This window comes from Nomascus leucogenys, chromosome 12 (assembly GCF_006542625.1).
Source record: "Nomascus leucogenys isolate Asia chromosome 12, Asia_NLE_v1, whole genome shotgun sequence".
Taxonomy (NCBI): Eukaryota; Metazoa; Chordata; class Mammalia; order Primates; family Hylobatidae; genus Nomascus; species Nomascus leucogenys.
In genome coordinates this window covers 39815314-39840294 of record NC_044392.1, presented here as the reverse complement: position 1 = coordinate 39840294, position 24981 = coordinate 39815314, and the positions used below count along the sequence as shown (strand labels likewise).

Genomic DNA, 24981 nt, shown 5'->3' with positions numbered 1-24981 from the left:
AGTGGGATTGCCACAAATTAAATTTGCCAATGATTTTTAACTATATGTGTTTTTTTAAGAATGTATCTATAAATATGTTTGCTACAATACATATGCAATAATGTATGTTATGTAATTTTTATTTAATTGAAAGATTGTATTTTTATTTTTGGTCTATTACAGTGAAGAGGTTAATCAGTAATGGCTTCCACTTCATCTATCAGTTTAGAGGGCAAGATTCAGCCAAATGAGAATAAGAACTGTTAGATGTGCAGCAAGTCAGTGATTACTGTGTGATTCATCCATAGGTTATCAATACTTGATCTGACTTGAGTTTACATGAGATATTCGAATGTATTTCTTAGCATAAAAATCCCATTTTAATTTTTTTTTTTTTTTTTTTTGAGATAGGCTCTTACTCTGTCACCCAGGCTGGAGTACAGTGATGCGATCATGGCTCACTGCAGCCTCAACCTCCTGGGCTCAAGTGATCCTCCTGCCTCAGCCTCTAGGGTAGCTAAGACTACAATTGTGCACCACGATGCCCAGCTAATTTTTTATTTTTAGCAGAGAACAGGTCTTCCTGTGTTTCCCAGGCTGTTCTCAAACTCCTGGCCTCAAGCGATCCTCCTGCCTCGACCTGTCAAAGTGTTGAGATTACAGGTATGAGCCACCACTACTGGCTCCTAATATTATATCTAATTTAATTTATGGTCCTTGAGCTCTTTTCTTAGCGACATCACAGAAACAAGGCTTTAGTCAATTTTGTTAATAAAAAGAGACTATAATAACTTACAGTGTTTATCAATCAATAAGGTTTTTAGTTTTAAAAACCTTATTGATTGATAATTAAATTGATAATTAAATTAAAACAAGCTGGGCCAGCACTTTGAGAGGCTGAAGCAGGAGGATTGCTTGAGCCCAGGAGTTCAAGACCAGCCTGGGCAACATAGAGAGATCCTATCTCTACAAAAAAATAAACTAGCCAGGCATGGTAGCATGCACCTGTAGTCCCAGCTACTGGGGAGCCTGAGGCTGGAAGATCTGTTGAACCTGTGAGGTTGAGGCTGCAGTAAGCTGTAATTGTGCCACTGCACTCCAGCCTGGGTGACAGAGTGAGATTCTGTCTCAAAAAATTAAATTAAAAACAAAATGTGGACGTACTTGAAACTTTGACTCTTACATTGATTCAACCTTCAAAGGAACTTGTCCATTTGTGAAAGTTTTCCTTTTATATAAGTCTTACAGTCAAATAAGTGTTTACTAAGTGAAATACTACATTTTAGAGTGCAATGGCACTCAAAGGAAACTATTTTGCAGCTGTAGAGTTTTTTCTTTTGTCCTTTTTACTTTTTCCAAGGCAAGATGCCGGGTGGGAGAGTTGTCTGGAGGCAGGATGATCAGAAGCAGGACCTGTCCAGCTGTTTGCTTATTTCAGTCTGTATTAAACCATCTGATATGCCCATAAGGGAGATGTGTCAACTGGTTAATGGGCCAGAGTATTGATTTTATGTTTTCAGATTGCTAACAGAGAGTTTAGGCTTCCAGATACAAGGAGTTCCACAAGTCTCTGTTTTCAGACAGGCACATAATTAAAGTAATCACACAGTTCTCTGAGGTTAGCATTCCATGCTGTAATGCACGCTGCTCTATTTGGTATTTAAAAGCAGTTTGAAGCTGTTGTGTAAGTATCACTGGGCTTGGAGTCAACTGACCTAAGTTCTAGCCTTGGCCCTTCTACTCTCTTAACAGTGGATTAAATGATGAGGCTTATTTTAAAGAATCTTGAAAACTATAGTAATTTCAACAAGAGGAGATTAATTGAATATATTATGAAACATCAAGATAATTTGAAAATGTGTGCTGCCATTATTGCATGTCAAAGGTCATTATGATACACTGTATGTGCAAAAGCAGTTTACCAAACAGAATTACATACAGTGTAATCCTTTTTTTCTCATATAGGAAAATACCTACTTCCCCCCACTTAAAAAAATACCAAACACCACAATGTGTGTATGTTTAGCCTAAAAATCATATTTTTTTGGCCTAGGAAGTATTGAATGATTTAAATATTTTATATTCAGATAGCTGAAGATGGCTTGCTGAGATAAAACATTGGAGCCGTGTGTTTGGTGATAGCTGTGGGTTTCATTTATTTTTACTGTCTTTACCCTCTGTATTTATTGGTAGTATTGAATATTTATTTTTAGAACTATTATAATGTATCTTTTTCTATGGGAAGAAATGAATATTTGACCACAGATGGTTTTCATTTTTTTAGTATGGGGCACGTGGATTGACAGCCTTTGAAACTTGAATGCTGTGTAATATGCAGGTGCTTTTATTGTTTATAGAAATGCCTAATCCTTGCTTGAAATTTATTAAATGCTATGCCATCTGTAAGCCCCTCTAAATTCCACAGATTAATTAGCCTTTAAAGTAAGGTTGCCTTTTGTCTAACTTTTAGTATAAACTCTTCCATCTGGGAACTTTCACTTTTATGTCCCTGTTCAGTGTTCTGTGTACTTCAGCACTGTAGTATTAGTTATGGACACTGGCATTCTAAGTAACAATGAAGATCACTGAAAATAAAAGTAGACTGAACAAAGTGGCATTGTCCAGAGAATAGTTTGCATTTGGTGAATAATCAATCCATCATGGCTTTGCCATTGCTCTTTGTATGTGCGTGCATGTGTGTGTGAGTGTGTGTGCATGTGTGTGTTTAGTATTACTTAAGAGTGAAATAGTTATTTTTCAGGGAAATTTTTACAGATGATGGTTTCACAAAAATCAGCCTTTTTGTAGTTTAAATAAAAAAACACCCTTTTTGACATTTCATGTAACATTTCTTTTCCTTGTGGGTTCTGATTTAAAGGTTGTTGAAAATATTTGGTGTTGGGAGATCACTTGGTTGGCTTTGGCATACTTCTCTTTCTAGGAAATGTAGTATCAGGGTGGGAATTGTGTTGTTGTTTTAAAAGAAATAGATTACAGGCTGGGCGTGGTGGCTCACGCCTGTAATCCCAGCACTTTGGGAGGCGGAGGTGGGCGGATCAGGAGGTCAGGAGATTGAGACCATCCTGGCTAACACGGTGAAACCCCGTCTCTACCAAAAATACAAAAACAAAATTAGCCAGGCGTGGTGGCGGGCACCTGTAGTCCCAGCTACTCAGGAGGCTGAGGCGAGAGAATGGCATGAACCCGGGAGGTGGAGCTTGCAGTGGGCCGAGATTGCCCCACTGCACTCCAGCCTGGGTGACAGAGCGAGACTCCATCTCAAAAAAAAAAAAAAAAAAAAGGAAATAGATTACATTCTTTAACTTTATTTACTGGTCTCAGTAAGAGTTATTGAACACTCTAGAGTGTTTGCTTTTTAAAATCCATTGCAAAATGTATAGAAATTAGTAATTCAGCCATCTGTGTACTCATACTAATCAATTTAATATAGGTTGGCACTTTTTATGGACTTAATTTTGCCACCTCTCTCACTTCCCCAAAGAAATTAGACTAATGTATAACAATAGGCTTCATAACTTAATTTAGAAGACATAACAAAAATAATTTCTCTCAGTAAGTTTCTATTGTAGTAGATATTGTTGGTATTAAACAAAAAAGTAGGATCAGATGTGGTTTGGCTTTCAAGGTATAAAATCTAGGTGGGGAGAGAGAGAGAGAGAGTTAACATTCTTGAAACAGTTGAGAGTATTAGAGTGTTCCAGTGTATCCTCCAAATTCTAAGGGTATAAGATGTTCAGAGAAAATAAAAAATCAGGGTGGGTTAGAATAATTGAGTTTGAATGGACCTTGGAATTAGGTTAGTGGAGGAGATAGCATTCCAAATGGAAATAAACAATGTGAATAAGGAAACAAGTTAGACATGTACGGAGATTATGAAGTAGCCTTAAATAAGATTGGAGGAGTGTGGCTTGAATAGCTGTAGATTTAGGGCAGAAGGTCTGGTTAGGCCGTGGGAGGTCACAATATGGAAGACCTTAAAAGAAAAGATGGGTAGCAGGCATACATGACTAGCTTGTTTTTGCAGTTGAGTAGTAAGATAAAAATATTTTGTTGGGAGAAGTTATCTTAGAAATGGTAGAGAGGATGAGATGGAAAACAATTGAAATAGGAGTCTGTTGCAGTAGTATAGGGATGAGTTAATGAGTGCCTGTATTAGGAGAGTGGAAGAGGGAATAGAGAGAAAGGAATAACTGAGACACATTTTCACTGGAATAAATTTGGTCATTAGTATATACTTTTAACATATTCAGTGAGTGAGTGAGGGGTTGAGAAGGACTGAATATAGTGAATAAAGTAAAATAATAGTTACTATTGATAGAAAACGGATAGATTTTTAAACATTCTGGTTAGAGGGAGATAGTTCAGTTTGCACATAATGAATTTGAAGTGGTAATAACTGTAAGAAATGGCCTTATAATTAATTGAATATATGGTTCTGGGGCATAGCCATTTAAGGGCCAGAGATATAGATTTAAGATGTATGTATATATGCATATATATTTAAAGATACTTTCTGAGGGAGTTTCTAAGGGGAAAATTAGAAGATTAATAAACAAGCCTTAGAAAACATCAGAAGAAATTATTTAACATTTGGGTTTTAGAAGGCCTTATTTAATCGTTTGATTTTAACTTATTTAGTTTGAGCAGTGTGTTTTCAAACCTCTTTTGAAACAACTAGTAACCTATGCTTTGAAAAAATAGTTGGTTAAAATAATTGTAAAAATTAGTATATTCTGATCTATTTTGATCTGACTTTAAAACCAGGATATTCTGATTCATTATAACTTTTTCTAGATTGCTGTGCTAAGGAGACAGCAACGTATGATAAAAAATCGAGAATCTGCTTGTCAGTCTCGCAAGAAGAAGAAAGAATATATGCTAGGGTTAGAGGCGAGATTAAAGGCTGCCCTTTCAGAGAATGAGCAACTGAAGAGAGAAAATGGAACACTGAAGCGGCAGCTGGATGAAGTTGTGTCAGAGGTAAGTGTTAGTAATAGGGCTGAGTCGAGATGGGCTAAAGTATCCTCTGGATAAATAAATAGAGAAACTTTTACATTTTAAATTAAATTATGTAAAACAATAATGCTAGGAAAAGGGGGGTATAATAAGTCCTAAAACATTTGCAGTAAGGATAAAGCCTTTGAAGAGGACCCTTTGAATTGTACTTCCCAATCTATGTAGAAAAGTTGTCTCCTTTTCCTAGGTTTCTCCTCATTCATTGCCTTAGCACCCTCTTTTCTGACTAAATGAATCACACTGAGGCTTCTAAAGTGCCCTGCCATATCTTCCCTTTTAAAAAAGAAACCAATAAAATAAAAGTGTTTTTATTTTTCCTCAGTCCACCTAACAACTAATGTGATTTTTGCATTCTGTTACTATACTGACTCCAAGAGGGTTTAATCTCCTCAGTTCTATTTGGGAAATTTGCTGTTTTCAGAATTTCTCACTGCAGTGCTGAACTATATAGATGCCTACTGAATGGGGCTTCTTACACTATTTTTCTCTTGGCCCTGAGTACATGGGAATACTCCTATATTTTACTGAAAACAATGATTTAAAAGGTTAGGGAGGCAAACTATAGAACTGACTCAAAATTATTTGGGGATCCGTAAAAATATAAAAATGTTGAATTCTGGCCGGGCGTGGTGGCTCACGCCTGTAATTCCAGCACTTTGGGACGCTGAGGCAGGCGGATCACAAGGTCAGGAGATCAAGACCATCCTGGACAACATAGTGAAACCGCATCTCTACTAAAAATACAAAAGTTAGCTGGGTGTAGCGCACACCTGTAATCCCAGCTACTTGGGAGGCTGAGGCAGCAGAATCGCTTGAACCTGGGAGGCCGAGACGGCGCCACTGCACTTCAGCTTGGCGACAAAGCGACACCCCGTCTCAAAAAAATATATATGCATATATATATTGAATTCTTTCCTCTTGGGTGAAGAGGCAACTGCAATGGAGTGGCTGCTGTGTTTTTTTTCTCTTCTGCTTCTCTCCTTTTCTCTCCCTGCTAGAAAAGGGAACTTGGAAGTCTCTGCTCTAGTCTTGAAAAGTATTATTTCCTCACCTTTGATGTTTTTTTTTTTTTTTAAAATAAGACAAGGTATTTACGTAACCGGTAAAGAGGAAAATTCTAATCTTGTGTTGCTTTTTCTGAAATTGATATTAGTTTAATTGTATTTAATGTGGTCATTTCCTTTAGAACCAGAGGCTTAAAGTCCCTAGTCCAAAGCGAAGAGCTGTCTGTGTGATGATAGTATTGGCATTTATAATACTGAACTATGGACCTATGAGGTAAGTGAATAGATATTTATTTTGGATACTAATGCTAAAAACTTAAATTCTCATTATTCTTTAGCTTTCATCATAAACTAGAGGAAAAATTATTTGTTTTTCAAGATGTGTAAAGAGTAATGGGACAGGAGCCATGCCTTCAAAGATCTCATGATTCAGCTGGGAGGAGAGACAAGTAGAAGGATGACTATGGTATAATGTGATGAACGTAATAATAACAATGTGAATGAGTCCTAACATAATATAGAGTACCAGTTCCTTGAGGTGAAGGTTCTTGTCCTATTGGTAGGTACTCAATACATTTTTTGTTGAGTGACTGAGTTATAAGAGAAATACCTATGAAGGAAGCTGAACATTGAACTGTGATATCAGTTTGCCATATGCAAAGTATGAGAAAGGCATGCCAGGCAAAGGGAACAGCATGTTTAAAGGCACAGTTTTGAAATAGCATGACATGTTTATAAAAAAGTGAAAAGTTCAGTGTATCTTGTATGCATGAGGCTAGATATATGGCTAGAGGTATAGGTGCTGCTGTGTACAATGAGGCATCCCTAGATTTTAGGTGGAGGGTAACATAATCAGCTTTGCACATTAGGAAGAGGGCTTTGAGGGCTGTATTGAGTATAGACTGCAGTGAGGAGAACTATTGGCAGAGAAAGCATTAGAAGACTATTGAGGTATTTCAGGTAATAAATGAGAGTCTGAACTTACACTGTGGTTACAAAAAGAATGGGCAGTCTTAGGGAACCTCTCTGATGTAGATTTTGTGGGATTTGTTAACTGGTATAATGTGGGACATAAGGAAGAAAAGAGGGAAGTTAAGGATAATTCAAAAATTTCTATCTTGAGGGACCGAATGGTGTTGCTGTCATCTGAGGAAGCAAACATAGACAGATGGATAGTTTTATGAAGAAAGACAATAGTTTTTATTTTAAGTATAGGAAGTTTGTGGCACTGACTAGATATTGAGAATTAACATTGTAGATAGGTAGGTAGACTGACAGACAGATAATGTTAGTGGAATAGGTGAGATTATCCAAGAACAAGTAGAGGAAGGAAAGTAAGAAGAATCTGGGAGACACCAGTATGAACAGTAGATAGCCTTGGGAAAAGAAACTTACAGCATATTAGGGGCAGAACTGAAAGAAAGTAGCTTTTTGAAGCCAAAGTAAAAAGAGCTTCAAGCAGGTCTTGGGCAGTGGTATCACATGCTGCTGAGAGCTTGGGAGATGCAGAAAGCTGAATTTGGCAATTATCAGGTCAGTTGTAATCTTGGAAAGCAGATTTAGTAGGGGTAGGCATGAAGTCTGTATTAAAATTGGTTGAGAACTGAAAGGAGTTAAAGTTGAATAATCACTTTTAAAAAAAAATAACTTTTTTTATGAAGATTTTCAAACATATAGGAAATTTGAGAAAATAATATAATCAACCCCCTGTATAATCAACCCCCTGCTCTCATGAAATTTATAATCTGATATAGGTGACATATACTAATCAAAATGATCACACAAATAAATGCAAAATTGTAACAATATTAGGTGCCATGAAGGAAAGGTACATGATATCATGAGGCCACATGATAGGGTCACTTGACCTAGTTAGGGAAGTAAGGCAAGGTTTCTCTGAGAAAGAGGTGATTGTGTTAAGATCTAAAAGAAGATTAGGAATTATTTAAGTAAGATACAGGAAGAACATTTCATGTAGAATATATAAACATCTATTCCCACATTTGTGTTGTGTCTTTGTGTTTATATGTATTTAGTTTAAAATTTTTGGTTTTACATGGAACAATTATATACAAATTGTGCTTTCTTTAAAATATGTGAATACATTATTCTCTTTTAATACTACATAGTTTTTTGTAGTGTAAATGTGCCGTAATTTAGCAATTCTCAAACTTTAGGTCTTGGGAACCCCTTTGTACCCCTAAAAGTTACCAAGGATCCCAAATAATTTTTGATTTTGTGGTTTATATATACTGATATTTATTATGTGAGAAATTAAAACTTTAAAAATAAAACTAAAAAATTTTTAATTCATTTAAAAATAATAAACCATAAACCATTACTTTACATGTTAACATAAATAACATGTTAATGAAGAATAATTATATCTCCCAAACCTCCAAAAATTTAGTGAGATACAGAAGAGTGGTACTACTTTATAGTTTTGTAAAAATTTTTTTTTTGGGGGGGAGCTCAAATACATCAGTTTTAGTTTTTCTCTATATACACATTTATTTGCTACTAAAAATTGAAACAGCATATTGAAATTTCCTTTTGTTGCAATCCAAAATTTTGAAAACCAGAAAACCAAATTAATTATTATTATGCTGTAGCCAGACTACCCAGTATTTTCTTTACATTCTTCCCCCAAGTTACTTTCCTTCAAATTCTTAATGTTGGGTTTTATCTCACTGACTTCAGGCTTCTAAAACACATGGGGATACTTGAGACCTATTGTTGCTTCTTTAGGTCAAATCAATAGTTTCATAAAAATCTTTGATGTCTGACTTAACAGAATCTGGCAGGATTATCTGTTTTTTCATGTAATCTGTTATGATATATTGTTTGGGTTGAAATAAATGAAGAAAATTTAGACTCCCATAGGTATGCAGTTGGAAAAGGGAGAACTTTGCTGACTTTGAAAGACTTTTAGGATCCCCAGAGTTCCTTGGACTGCTTAAAACCCCAGTGCACACTTGCCCAACTGCTGCCGTAATTTATTTAACCATCTTTTGATAGGCAGCTAGGGTATTTCCAGTTATTTATTGATATGTGTACACAAAATGTATTTCCATATATTTATGTGTCTGTATGTGTATGATAGAATCTAGACTAGAACTAGAGGTTACGATTATCTGAAATTGTGATAGGTTTTGCCAAATTGCCTTCCAAAAAGACTGTATCCGTTTACATTCCCACTAGCAGGAGAGAGGAGTATCCATTTTCTCACGTTTCCTAACACTGGATATTGTGTTTTTAAAATACTTGCCTATCTTGTGGATCAAAAATGTTATTGTTAGCCTGTCACATTGGCCTGTGTGCTCTTCCTCAAACACTCTAAGCCTGCTAGCACTTCATGGTCTTCACTTTTATTCCCACTGCCGGCAGTGCCCTTCCCTCAGAGATTCTTTCTGTCAGGTGTTAAGCTCAAATACCATGTACCCATGAGCTTCAAATAAAAGTTTTAAAAAAGTGATTAAAAAACATCAATTTTTTTTGGTCAAAATTAAAAAAAAAAAAAAAAAGCTCAAATGCCACCCCAGTGAGGCTTTCCTGGACTACCTTTTCTAAATGTCCATCCCAGCTCCTGCCATTGCATTCCCTATCGTCTTTCTTTCTTCATTGTTCTACATAGCACCTCTCCCCTATGTAACTTATTTATTTTATTTTCTTTCTTTCCCTGCAGGTATTTTTATCTCTTTTGTTTTCCAGTGCTTAGAACAGTGGCTGGCACATAGTAGTTACTCAATAAATACTTGTAGTATGAATGAATGAATGTCTCCCTCACCCAATTAGTAGGAATTATATATGTTCATAAACTATTTCTCAAAAAACTGTGTGTTCTTTTAGTTCCTCATTTCTTATCTGAGGCTATACGTGGTACTTATTTATTTAGTCAGACATACAGCAAATATTTATAGAGCACTTAATGTTTGCCAGGTACTGAGCAAGGAATCAAGGATGCAAATATGAATAAAAGTACAGTCTGGTAAGAGAATCAGATATGTAAACAACTGTTGTATGAGAAAGAATTATATGGATGTCATATAAACATATAGGCATTAAAAAATGACAAACTTTTTGTTTACACACTTCTGACACCAAATATGTGGATTTTCTACAATGAGCAATTCTCCAGTTCTCTGGACACCAACTGGATGTCCTACAATTTAACTCAATTCTTTTTTAAATTTTAATTGTAAAATATTTTTTATTGAGACAGGGTCTTGCTCAGTTGCCCAGGCTGGAGTGCAGTGGTGTGATTGTAGCTCACTACAGCCTCCATCTTCCAGGCTTAAGCAATCCCCCCATCCTCAGCCTTCTAAGTAGCTGGGACTACGGGTGCACCTCATCACACCTGGCAAAGTTGCTCAGGCTGGTCTTGAACTCCTAAGTTCAAATGATTCTCCTTCCTTGGCCTTCTGAAGTGCTGGGATTACAGGTGTGAGCCATTATGTCTGGCCAATTTAAGTCATTTCTGACACTAATTACCTGGAGTTAGCACAGGCTCCCACAGGTTAAGGGCTGAGTCCCCAAAGACTGCCCCTGACTTCAGCCACCAGTTGCAAGTCCCAGGTTGTGACCTGTAACTTCTGACTAAGTGGCTATAAGTTGAGGGTTCCCACAATTCCCTCTTGAGGTTTGATAATTTTCTAGAATGGCTCACAGAACTCAGGAAAACACTCTATTTACTATTACTGGTTTATTATAAAGGATATGTGGGGCAAGCTGAATGGGAGAGACACATAGGGTAAGGTATAGGGGAGGAGTGCAGAGCTTTCATGCCCTCTCCAGGTGCACCACCCTCCTAGTACCTCCTTGTGTTTGCTAACCTGGAAGCTCTCCAAATCCCATTGTTAGGAGTTTTTATGGAGCTTCATTAGGTAGGCGTGATTGATTAAACCATTGGCCATTGGTGATTGCACTTAAACTCCAGCCCCCCTCCACTACTTGGAGGTTGAGGGATGGGACTGAAAATCCCAACCCACTAATTATGGGGTTGGTTTCTCTGGCAATCAGCCTCCATCATCCAAGAGTCACCTCATTAGCATAAACTCAGGTCCAGGTGGAAGGGGCTTATTATGGATAACAAAAGATGCTCTTCTTACCCCCTATCACTCAGGAAATTCCAAGGGTTTTAGGAGCTCTGTGACAGGAACCAGAATAAAAACCAAATATATTATTTCTTATTATATCTCAAATTCACAGGCATATTCTTGAGGGAACATAGAAGTAACCAGTAACGCTGCTAGTGGCAATCATGGGAGGCTTTATGCAGTAGTACTCGATGAAAGAATAAAGAGGATTAGATTATGCTACAGGAAGTGACAGTGGGGTGGGGGGGACATCTCATTGTGGAAGCCCTCATGAATAAATAGAATTTTAGGAAAGAAAAGACTGGAACAAAAAAAATTTTTTGAGTGCCCCCGCCCACCAGACAAAAATTTTTTTAAATGAATTAATGATCTTCACAGCTGCTGAAGTAAAGGTGGGGATGGATCTCATTTCCATGGTAGATTGATTGATTATGAAAGGAAGAGATGATGGTCCCTATTAAGAAGTGGTTTGTGTTCAAAAAGGAATTAGTAGAAAGAGGGGATTAAAAATCAGAGAAAGTTTAGATATTTGAAAATCTTGAGGATCAATCAGTTAAGATCTGTACCTTTCTCTGTGCGAGGCTTTAGGAACAGCCAGCTAAGAAGTAGCGGGAATATTAGGAACTATTCAAGTAAAAAAAACATGTTAAAAGGCTTAAATTGAAGAAAAGCATCAAGGAGAAAAGCTGGAAGGAATGAGGGAGTGTAGAAAGGTATCTTAACAAGTCAGAATATCTTTAGACACTAACAAGGAAATATGGAGGAAACTGGCTGTGAAATTCATAAAAACCAAGAACTATTTCTTGTAGACAAAATTTGGCATGAACAGTGAAATATTAAAGCCCAGAGAACAACAGTGATTTGAAAGACTGAAACTTGTCCCTGAATCACATGTTGGGAATTGAGATGTTTCATCATTTGTATTATTCAAAAGCATGTTTTGATTGGACTCATTTTTTTTTGTTTTTTTTTTTTTTTTGAGATGGAGTCTCACTCTGTTCCCCAGGCTGGAGTGCAGTAGCACGATCTCGGCTCACTGCAACCTCTGCCTCCCAGGTTCAAACAATTCTCCTGCCTCAGCCTCCCAAGTAGCTGGGATTACAGGCACCTGCCACTATGCTCAGCTAATTTTTTGTATTTTTAGTAGAGATGGGGTTTCACCATGTTGGTCAGGCTGGTCTCGTGACCAGCCTTCTGACCTTGTGATCTGCCCACCTCAGCCTCCCAAAATGCTGGGATTACAGGTGTGAGCCACTGCGCCCGGCCTGTTTTCAGTCTTTTTACTGCAAGACTGTGATCTTCTCTGGTCCAGAAGTCTGCCAGAGGAGCAAGAACTTCCCATTTGAACCTTATTAGTAACCGCCTGGAAGATATTTATTGAACAAGTGTCACATCTATAGTCTTGTGTATCTAGAAACCTTAAGCATGCATTATTATGTTTTAATTGGAAAATGCATAGGCTTTAAAAGAAAAAAGATTGTGAGCTCTATCTGAACTTTTCTTAAGTACCACAAAATTAAGTTTGTCAGACAAATAGACATTTGAACCAGAGATTTCCAAAGTATTTTAAATTTAGGAACCTAAACTCTTTTAGAACAGATCACATTACCAAGTAAAGTGATTAATGTGGTTTCAGATGTTCAGTGTAGAATTGAATGTTTGTGCCTTATTGGTATGGGCCAAATGAAAAAAAAATATAAAACACACAAGTTTGCCAAATATTGATATGCCTTAAACATTTCCTGAAGGCATTTGGTGATGAAATATAAATATATCTAATATATAAAGTAAGAGAGTTTTGTCAAAGGTAATGTGCAGCAAAGCTGACTAGTTTGAAGAGGTTTGGGTTACTGAATAGACATCACACAGAAAAAAAAATAAACTAAATGGACTTATGAGGGTTAATTTTTCTGACCTTATTGATATTTTGTGGATAGTAAAGAAGGCATCTAGCTATTTTTGGCATAGGATTCAAGGAGGTGGCCCACTCTGGGTGGTCTATAAAAATAGTAACTCTAGGCAGCAGGGAGTGGCTAAACAGGACAAATGTGAATTGGTTAAAAAGAAAATCCTCTTCTTATTACTCATTGGGGTTAATTCTATGATTATTAGTCATATTTTATTGTTGAGAACCCGAAATTTAACCCAGGTTTTTTTTTAAAAAAAATTATCCCTACAGACTCTGCCTTCTCTACTATGCTGTAAAGTGTTATTTTATTTTTTCTACCTTATGGTTAAGGAACCTTAACCTTTTGTTTTTGGCAATATGGTAGGCTAAAGGTACAGAGAAACTCATTGCAGTTTAGCAAACTAAAAAATGATGGATTGAAAAAATAAATCAAAACTCTTATTTCCTGGCTCAACTGGAGACAAAGTAAGGGCTTCTCAGAGGCCAGAAATAATAAAAGATAAGACGAATCTATAACGGTAAGCTAGCATTGGAAGTGGTGCTTGTTCTGGATATAGTTCCTGATCCTTGTGGCTTAGTGTCTGGGGATGGGAAAGAAAGCTGTGGACCCAAGTGAGGTGGGAAGTCACAACTGAGGCCTCCCTTTTTCTCTACCCAAATAAAACCAGAACTTCCAAAGAATGACACTCTTGGTTGCCAAAAGAGGGGAACAAAAGTTGCCCTACCACTCAGAGAGACTGTTATTAAGTGCCTATCTTGGTTTTGGCTTTAGAGTGGAAACAAAAGAAAAGTCTTTCCTGATAATTCTTTACTCAAAGCCCCTAACTAATCAGGTTAGAGCCTAAATTTATACTACTAGTGTGATCCCCCCAAAATCAAGCCAAAAATGCAGTTTAGGTGGGCTTACGTTGGTGGTGCCTGTAGGCACCTGAAGGAATCGAATGCAAATTCTTCTCAGAAGAGACGCTTTATAAAAGAAAGTGTCCGTCCTAGAAAAATTGGAGATCCATCTCATGTGCAGAGATACACATAGGCTCAAAATAAAGGGATGGAGGAAGATCTACCAAGCAAATGGAAAACAAAAAAAAAGGCAGGGGTTGTAATCCTAGTCTCTAATAAAACAGACTTTAAACCAACAGAGATCAAAAGAGGCAGAGAAGGCCATTACATAATGGTAAAGGGATCAATTCAACAAGAAGAGCTAACTATCCGAAATATGTATGCACCCAATGTAGGATCACCGAGATTCATAAAGCAAGTCCTTAGAGACCTACAAAGAGACTTAGACTCCCACACAATCATAATGGGAGACTTTATTTTTTTTATTTTATTTATTTTTGTGAGATGGGGTCCCACTTTGTTGCCCAGGCTGGAGTGCAGTGGCACGATCTCAGCTCACTGCAAGCTCTGCCTCCCAGGTTCACACATAATGGAAGACTTTAACACCCCACCGTCAACATTAGACAGATCAACGAGACAGAAAGTTAACAAGGATACCCAGGAATTGAACTCAGCTCTGCACCAAGTGGACCTAATAGACATCTACAGAACTCTCCACCCCAAATCAACAGAATATACATTCTTCTCAGCGCCACGTCGCACGTATTCCAAAATTGACCACATAGTTGGAAGTAAAGTAGACCAATATCCCTGATGAACATCGATGCAAAAATCCTCAATAAAACACTGGCAAACCGAGTCCAGCAGCACATCAAAGAGCTTATCCACCATGATCAAGTGGGCTTCATCCCTGGGATGCAAGGCTGGTTCAACATACGCAAATCAATAAATGTAATCCAGCATATAAACAGAACCAAAGACAAAAACCACATGGTTATCTCAATAGATGCAGAAAAGGCCTTTGACAAAATTCAACAGCCCTTCATGCTAAAAACTCTCAATAAACTAGATATTGGTGGAACATATTTCAAAATCATAAGAGCTATTTATGACAAACCCACAGCCAATATCATACTGAATGGGCAAAACTGGAAGCATTCCCTTTGAAAACTGGCACAAGACAGGGATGCCCTCTCTCACCACTCCTATTCACCATAGTGTTGGAAGTTCTGGCCAGGGCAATCAGGCAAGAGAAAGAAATAAATGGTATTCAATTAAGAAAAGGGGAAGTCAAATTGTCCCTGTTTGCAGATGACATGATTGTATATTTAGAAAACCCCATTATCTCAACCCAAAATCTCCTTAAGCTGATAAGCAACTTCAGCAAAGTCTCAGGATACAAAATCAGTGTGCAAAAACCACAAGCATTCTTATATACCAATAGCAGACAAACAGAGAGCCAAATCATGAGTGAACTCCCATTCACAATTGCTTCAAAGAGAATAAAATACCTAGGAATCCAACTTACAAGGAATGTGAAGGACCTTTTCAAGGAGAACTACAAACCACTGCTCAATGAAATAAAAGAGGACACAAACAAATGGAACAACATTCCATGCTCATAGGTAAGAAGAATCAATATCATGAAAATGGCCATACTGCCCAAGGTAATTTATAGATTCAATGCATCCCCATCAAGCCACCAATGACTTTCTTCACAGAATTGGAAAAAACTACTTTAAAGTTCATATGGAACCAAAAAAGAGCTCCCATTGCCAAGTCAATCCTAAGCCAAAAGAACAAAGCTGGAGGCATCACGCTACCTGACTTCAAAATATACTACAAGGCTTCAGTAACCAAAACAGCATGGTACTGGTACCAAAACAGAGATATAGACCAATGGAACAGAACAGAGCCCTCAGAAATAATACCACACATGTACAACCATCTGATCTTTGACAAACCTGACAAAAAGAAGCAATGGGGAAAGGATTCCCTACTTAATAAATGGTGCTGGGAAAACTGGCTAGCCGTATGTAGAAAGCTGAAACTGGATCCCTTCCTTACACCTTATACAAAAATTAATTCAAGATGGATCAAAGACTTAAATGTTAGACCTAAAACCGTAAAAACCCTAGAAGAAAACCTAGGCAATACCATTCAGGACATAGGCATGGGCAAGGACTTCATGTCTAAAACACCAAAAGCAATGGCATCAAAAGCCAAAATTGACAAATGGGATCTAATTAAACTAAAGAGCTTCTGCACAGCAAAAGAAACTACCATCAGAGTGAACAGGCAACCTACAGAATGGGAGAAAATTTTTGCAATCTGCTCATCTGACAAAGGGCTGATATCCAGAATCTACAAAGAACTCAAACAAATTTACAAGAAAAAAACAACCCCATCAAAAAGTGGGTGAAGGATATGAACAGACACTTCTCAAAAGAAGACATTTATGCAGCCAACAGACACATGAAAAAATGCTCATCATCACTGGCTATCAGAGAAATGCAAATGAAAACCACAATGTGTTACCATCTCACACCAGTTAGAATGGCCATCATTAAAAAGTCAGGAAACAACAGGTGCTGGAGAGGATGTGGAGAAATAGGAACACTTTTACACTGTTGGTGGGACTGTAAACTAGTTCAACCATTGTGGAAGACAGTGTGGCAATTCCTCAGGGATCTAGAACTAGAAATTCTATTTGACCCAGCCATCCCATTACTGGGTATATACCCAAAGGATTATAAATCATGCTGCTGTAAAGACACATGCACACATATGTTTATTGTGGCACTGTTCACAATAGCAAAGACTTGGAACCAACCCAGATGTCCAACAATGATAGACTGGATTAAGAAAATGTGGCACATATACACCATGGAATACTATGCAGCCATAAAAAATGATGAGTTCATGTCCTTTGTAGGGACATCGATGAATCTGGAAACCATCATTCTCAGCAAACTATCGCAAGGATATAAAAACCAAACACCGCGTGTTCTCACTCATAGGTGGGAACTGAATAGTGAGAGCAGTTGGACACAGGAAGGGGAACATCACACACTGGGGCCTGTGGTAGGGTCAGGGGAGGGGGAGGGATAACATTCAGAGATATACCTAATGTAAATGGTGATTTAATGGGTGCAGCACACCAACGTGGCACATGTATATATATCTAACCTGCACGTTGTGCACATGTACCCTAGAACTTAAAGTATAATAATAATAAAAACAAAACAAAAAAAATAGATATACTTGAAGAAAGAAATAGTGAATGGGACGATGGATCTGAAGAAATTATATAGAATGTAACACAGGGAGACAGAGAGGTAGAAAATGTGAGAGATATTGGACAAGAGGTTATGCCACCATAACTGAGTAATAAAGTAACATTCCCAGTCATGAGACATATTGACATCTGCAGCTCCTGATGGGATGCGCTGAGAAGGGCACAGTATCACTTCTGTGATGTTCTTGTCTCAAAAAATGTGTAACCTGAATTGTCTTTATTTATTTATTTATTTATTTTAGAGACAGGATCTTACTTTGTTTTCCAGGCTGGAGTGCAGCAGCATGATCATAACTGACTGCAGTCTTGAACTCCTAGGCTCAAGCCTCTTGAGTAGTTAGTACTCTAGATACACGCTACCATACCTGGCTCATTTAAAAAAATTTTTTTGAAGTGATGACATCTTGCTGTGTTGCTCAGGCTGGTCTTGAATTTCTGGGCTCAAGTGATGCTCCTGCCTCAGCCTCCCTAAATGTTGGGATTACAGATGTGAGCCAGCATGCCCAGCCTTACTCTGGAATCTTAAAAATATTGCTACCTGAGCCCTACCCAAGACCTATGGAGTCTGATAGGGTAGGTCGAAGGCATTTGTTTGTAAACAAAACATTTTTCCCAGGTGATTCTGAAGTATGTCTAGGGTTGAAAACTGTTGTGTACAGTTTTGTATTTCTTTCTTCCTATACATTGTTGTGTATAGTTTTGTATTTCTTTCTTCCTATACGTTAGCCATTATGGAAATTGTAAAAGCCCTATTCATTAGATTATAAGATAATGTACGTAAGGGAAGTTTTTATTAAAATGTCTCTAGACAGACACCTCTATATAGATAGGTTTGTCTTATATACTTGAGGACATTTATGGACCTCTGTTTTGGACAGAGTAGGGGCCACAGCATAATCTGTGAGGGGAACTTCTTCCTGGCACATAGGATTGCAGAGTATAGATTCCTTTGTTATGTTTTCCCCTTTCTATTTTAAAGGTCGCTATAGTCATCCTCCTTTGCCGCAAATCATAAATGAACATACTAAGGAGGTTTTAAATATGTTTTAGTTAGGTCTTAAAAAAATTAACAAATGTTTGGAATTGACAGTGCTTTTACCCTGTTTTTGTTTTGGGTTAGTGCTGCGCCCTCACTAGGTCTGGAATCTTTATAGTTTGAGACATCAGACTTGGATGAGGAAGGATAAATCATGCTACTAGTGGGCCAGTTACTCTGTGGTTTTCTTATGAGACTGTGCTTTAAGGAAAAGGTAACCACGGAGCATATGGCATTGAGTTTGAGTCATCTGGAACTGGTTAGAAGTAAAATGTTTCTATTCCAGCATTTCTCTGAATTTGTCAGCTTTTCATTATTTTATAGGAAGAATTCTAGCTTCTTATCCTGAGATGAGCTTGTCCCCAAATCTGGTTCCAATTTTTTGTTGTTGTTGTTGAGCACATTTCGCCATATGATATCACTATTGGCTGTAGGTTAAAAGTTACTTTGTAACTTAAACGTCAGAATTCAAACCACCAAGTATACACGGTTTTTTTCAGCCAGATTTTTAAATGAAATCTAATTTGAGTTTTTGGCTAAAAATACTTTCCACATTTATCAAAGTGACACATGAACTGAAGAAATACAATGTATCTGAGTACCAGGTGTTATTGAATCTGGAATTGCAGGAGGGTAACAGAGCCAAAGGCAGTCCTTGCCCCAAATAGTCTAACGTATTCATGTTTGTCAAAAATGTGTCTACACAAAGTAATTGGTTCTCTTTTCTCTGTAGATTTCATCCTTTGTTGAAAAAGATGTCTTAGAGCCTATCAAGCACAGAGCTGGGTTTTGAGGGCATGGAAAATTCTGTTGATGCTTTTCTCTAGTTTTGGCTTTCATATGAGTTGTACATAGGGAGACTTACGAGGAGCATCCCAGTGGCTTTATCGTGTATCACTTGGCTACTTTTTCCCCACACTTCATTGTTGTAATGAAGGGAAAGGCAGTTGAAACCAGAAACCTACATCCCTTGCCAACTTAAGAGATAAAAGGAGATTTATCTCTTCTGCTTTCTACCTAGTGAGAAGGGGTCAGTGAGAAACTAGGCCAGGTGAGAAAACTGCTATCAGAGTTTAAGTTGAGTACTTCGATATGTTCTTCAGATCATACATCTTAGTTAACATAAAACAGGGACTAGTGGATAGTTTGTGTGAAATAGCATTTTCAATCACCATTTTCAGTACTTAATATAGCTGGGTGGAATCATGCTGTGTAAGTGCTGCAGAACATAAATAATAAAGGAAATAAAAACCTTAATTTTGTAACAAGTGAATGTCTAGGCTAATATTAAGGGTAGTATAGGATACCTTTGAAGCTTTTGAATGTACAGAAGTACACATGTAATTATTATATATTGCTTAGACTTCTAGGCAGTTTGCCATTCATGTCTTTTTTGTCTCCAGATTGACCTGTTTTGTCACTTTAGTAAGCATTTGAAACATGATTTTAAGTGTCATTCTACAAATGGTTCTTAATTGATTTATGACTAATGTCAGTATGAACTGCAGGTGTGTGCGGTGCCTTTGGACTTTTTGGTGTCTGTGTGTTCTGAACATAAATTGGCATTAGTATGTTGTGCACACAGTCAGTTTATCACAATCCATGGCCTCTGAGGAGCCAGAATTAGGGAATGTACAGATGATCTATATACCTTATATTATTTTCTGTCTCAGCCCTTTCCCAGAATTCTCAATAAAGCAGATTTCTCAGTTACTTGCTTTTATTTTTCCTTTCTCCCTTTTTTTTTTTTTTTGGTAAATTAACAATGACAGATAAATGGAAATAAGGCAACTAGAAGAAAAGAGGATGAAAACAGGTGAAGATTCTTAGTTTTGGAATAAGCTAGGTTGGCTATATGTTGATACCATGTGTGCTTGGGTAGTAAAGGTAGCTAGTTTTTTCTGCGTGTTGTATTAAGCCATTATTTATCAAACACTAATTACTTTTTATGCACTAAATACTAGTCCAAGTATTCTATTTGATATATGGATTAATTCATTTGTTCCTCCTAGTGCCATGAGGCAGGTATTATTATTCCTAATTTACAGATGAGGAAACGAAAGACACAGCTAATGTGTGGCAGAGATCAGAATCACAATCTGCCTCTGGAGCCTTGGCTTAATCACTGACAGAGCAACAGCCACTCAGGCAGAGAAAAAGGAGTTGGCATTTACAGTTAGAGGAGTTAGGAGTCTAGCAACTCTGCCCATTCCCCTAAAGCTTAGGATTGGCTGTGATAGGGGAAAGTAACTTATGAATTGACTGGATTGATGTAAGTATAACAGAAAAGAGAGATTGTACTCAAATTTACAGCCATGTTTTTTGACATTTAGAATAATCAGAGGATACTTTTCTGTAGTGAGAAACATACAAAGAGTTGTTCACACACATACCTTTTATATTAAAAACTGACTCAGTGATGTCAGCAATCTAATTACTATAGAGTATCAGTTATCTAATACTGTGGAACAAACCACCCCAAAACCTAAAAGCTTAAGACAACAGCAGTTACTATTTTGGTAAAGAAATCTGCAAATTGGGCAGGGTTCAGGACAGACAGTTCTTTATCTCCATGGAGTGTTAACTGGGGTGGCTTAGGTTGGAAGACCCACCTTCAGATTGGCTCATTCACATGGCCAGTAAGTTGGTGACAGCTTTCAGCTGGGACCTGAGCCTGGGATGTAGGCCAGGGTTCTTGGTTTTTCTTCATTTGGACCTCTCCACAGCTGCTTGGGTTTCCTCACAGTTTAGTGGCTGGGTTCCAAGAATAAGCATCATCTATTAGAATAGTGCTTGCTTTACAATTGCTTATTGAATGAATGAAAGAATCTCAGGTTGTTTTCTTGTTCATGTTGGCCCATTTGGCAAATAGCCACTGTAAAGTGCAGGTTTCTTCCCAGAGCATGGTAATCCTTGGCTCTGAGAACTGCTATTTAGAGGGTTCTTTTGTCTTGACTTGAAGGTCTGTTTCTTCATTTAACCACATTTATGTTTCTAATAAATTACCCCCAGTTACTACTAGGCTGCAAAAATCATCTCTGAACCATTCAATAAACAGAGAAGAGAAAACCTTTTTAAAATTTGGAAACTACCTTGAAAACTCCCCATTTTTTTCTCCTTTTAGCCTCAGTTGCATTGAAAATTAACATAATGTTCTGTTCCTGGATCTGGAAATGGTGTAATAGTGACTTCATCACCTGCCATTCTTGAGTTGTGGGTTAGTTTCCCTAAAATGTAGATCTTGACAAGAGGCAGATGGTGCACAAAGTTTATTTATTTATTTTTTGAAAAAGGAATACCTCTTATGAACCAGGAACTAGAACACCCCTTAGCTTACATTCTAGCGAGAAGAGAGACAATAAACATAAGTAAAATGAGAAAATTGTAAATTGTTTGAACAAAGGGATAATGTATAGTAGGGTAAATGGTTTTACACGTGGAAGGGTGGTTGTTGTGACTGTAGTTTTATTTACTTATTTTTAATTTTTTTGAGACAAGGCCTTGCCCTGTTCCCCAGGCTGAAGTACAGTAATGCAATCACGGCTCACTCAGCCTTGACCTCCCGAGCCCAAGCAGTTGTCCCACCTCAGCCTCCTGAGGAGCTGGGACCACAGGCACACTCCACCACACCCAGCTAATTATTGTATTATGATTATTATTATTGTAGAGATGACGTTTCACTATGTTGCCCAGGCTGGTCTCAAACTCCTGGGCTGAAGCAGTCTGCCCACCTTGGCTTCACAAAGTGCTGGGATTACAGGTGTGAGCCACTGTTCCCTGCCAGGACTGTAGTTTTAAATGGTGATCACTGTAAGGCCGGTGTTTGAGCCAAGGCTTAAAGGAGAGGAGAGGATTAGCCATATGGATATCTGAGGAAGAACAGCATTCTTGGCAGAGGAAACAGCCATTGCAGGGATCCTGGGGTGGAAATGTGTCTTGCATGTTCAAGGAAAAGCAAGGTGGTTAGTGTGGCTTTGCTAAAGTTAGAGTAGTAGGAGATGATGTCAGAGAGGTGAGATACAGGGAGAGGTCAATTGAGGTAAGACTTCTGTCATTTTAAAGATTTGGGCTTTTACCATGATAGAAATGGGAAGCCATCAGAAGGTTTTGAGCAGAGGTGACATAATAATCTGACCTAGATTTTAAAAGGATCACTTTAGTTACTATGTTGCCACTAGCCTGAACCTGGTAGGCAGGAAGACAAGTGTCCTGCTCTGTGTCATCTTTGGGCTTTATAAACCATGTTCCCATCTATTGTCTCATTTGAATCTCAGGAAAACCTTGTGAAATATTTGTTATTTTTCATGTTTTACATGTGAGGAATTGGAGGCTTAGAGAAGTTGACCAAGTATCCCAGACATACTCAAGTGACGAGTCTCAGAGTAACATCTTGAACCCAGATCTCCTGTCTCCAAATTTTGTGCTCATTCCACTATTTCACATTAAAACATGAAGATCTCCATGCTCTTTTCATCTTAAAGTAATTTCAGCTTTTCGTGTGTGGCTCTCCAAGCCACAGAGCAGCAGCAGCTTTTGAGGATAAGAAGCAGTATGATTCTTACCTGGTAAGATGGCTTGAATTCGAAATTGACCTACTTGTACCATAAGAAAGCAGGTTTGCAAGGAGTAGAATGGACTTGGAGATATGCCATTTTTTGTTCAGCTACTTGGTATGAAGACTGAGTATCTGAAACCACACTGTAAGGATTAAGTGGCTTCATAAATAATCTAAAACAGTTGTTGGCTTTTAGAATTTAATAAATGAAAAAGTAAGGTAACAATTCTTATAATACTTTTTCCAGACTTTCGGGGAAATTGAAATCATTTGTGTTTTATTAATCCATGCTTTTCAGGACCAGTGGCCCATAATATGAGCAAGGTTTATTGGTGTAATGATTATTTTCTGGCTTAAAACTACTGTTACTCTGTGGACTAGCATGTTTCTGATCATAGAGACATAGAAACTTCTTCAATTTTCTTAATATTTGTAGCTTGTTTTAAACGTACTGAATAGAACCTGATTTAAGCAATTATACAAAGTTTGGTTAGATTGCTTTATTAATATTATGAACTAGAAACAGTCACCAAATGTGCATTCATTATACTAACCCTTACTATGACTGAGTCATTTCTTTGAGTTCTTGGAAATTTAATTTTTCTAAAATTAACAAAAGGGGACATTTGAATGATGCAAAAGCACTCATGGCAAGAATCTAAAATTTCATATAAATAATAATTTTCTCATACGCCTTTATACATTGGACCATTACAAGAACTGTCAAATTCCTTTCAATATTTGCGATGTCACAGTTGTACTAAAACAATCTTGAATTCTGGCAGCGAAATGAAGTTCTTACCTGTCTTTCAGATGTTAATAAAAATAAGGGCATTACAAACCTGTAGTTATTCAGATAGTTAAAATTAGTTTCTGTGGGTCATTTTATAGAGTTCAAGTATTTAAATTTTTTTTTTAGCTGAATTGGACAATCAACTTGTCTGTAATTTAGCTTAAGAGAAATTCCATTTTAAGACAAAAAAACTACAGGGAATGGAGGCCAAAAAATAATAACAACCAAAAACAAACAAGTGAAAAACGTTAAAAGATTCTTAGCGGAATTTATTAATATATTACCTCTTCGAAATATTCTAGCCAATGGATAGATAATAAAATTGAGACCTACAGACTATTTGGATCCTAAATTTTGCTTCATCATGACTCCCTTGTTGAAAAATACTTTATTGACTCTGTATAATGTAAATAAGATAATTTTTGTGAAGCTCATTGAATGTGTCTGAGCTCCTTGACTCAGAAAAGGCTAAAAGTTACTGAAATAGCTATGGTTAAGGGTATATTGTCATTACAATGGATAATCATTACCAAAGTGGGCACTGGGAAAAATAGTGACCACTTATGAGCCAAACCAATTAACATTAAAACTGATTTTCAGTAAGTACAGCTGCTAAGTGATTATAGAGCAGCCTGGATACAGATGGGATAGACTACACAGATAGGTAAGCTCAAAGCATTTGCCTGTTAACAGCCATGAATTGTGAGTTGAAATGCCAGTTTTCATAGTGTTAGTAAAATCATTAAAAGAACAATGATTAGTAGAAGAGTTCTTTACAAACTTTAAAGTATCAATAGTTCTGAATTAATTCAATTTATAAATTATCCATAAGTCATACAAATAGCCACTTTGTACCCTTTCATGTCCCTCCAAACTCCCCCAGTCCCTATTTCCAAACTATCCACTTCTGTTGAATCCATTGTAAAAATGTGTACCTTTTAGGGAACTGAGATAGGAAAGATGTGAAAAACAGAGTTAGTTTAGAATAATGGTTCTCAAACATTGGTAAAGTCACCTAGACTAGTACAACCACTGTGGAAAACAGTGTGGAGATTCCTTAAAGAACTAAAAGTAGAACTACCATTTGATCCAGCAATTCCACTACTGGGTTTCTACCCAGAGGAAAAGAGGTCATTAAACAAAAAAGATATTTGCTCATTCATATTTATAGCAGCAAAATTTGCAATTGCAAAAATGTGGAACCAACCCAAATGCCCATCAATTAACAAGTGGATAAAGAAACTGTGGTATATATATATGATGGAATACTACTCAGTCATAAAAAGGAATGAATTAATAGCATTCGCAGCAACCTGGATGGGATTGGAGACTATTCTAAGTGAAGTAACCCAGGAATGGAAAATCAAACAGCGTTATATTCTCACTCATAAGTGGGAGCTAAGCTTGGGATATAGATGCACCAAAATCTCACAG

At 37.3% G+C, this 24981-nt stretch overlaps 1 protein-coding gene across 2 annotated transcripts in view; it reads left to right on the top strand.

Moving 5' to 3' along the window:
• Positions 1-24981, top strand: part of ATF6 (activating transcription factor 6) — a 214357-nt gene that overhangs the window by 58412 nt on the left and 130964 nt on the right. For both annotated transcript variants that reach the window (XM_030824056.1, XM_030824055.1), the window contains exons 8-9: positions 4795-4980; positions 6203-6294. In XM_030824056.1, the coding sequence (XP_030679916.1) occupies positions 4795-4980; positions 6203-6294 (278 nt within the window). The remainder of the gene's footprint in view (positions 1-4794; positions 4981-6202; positions 6295-24981) is intronic.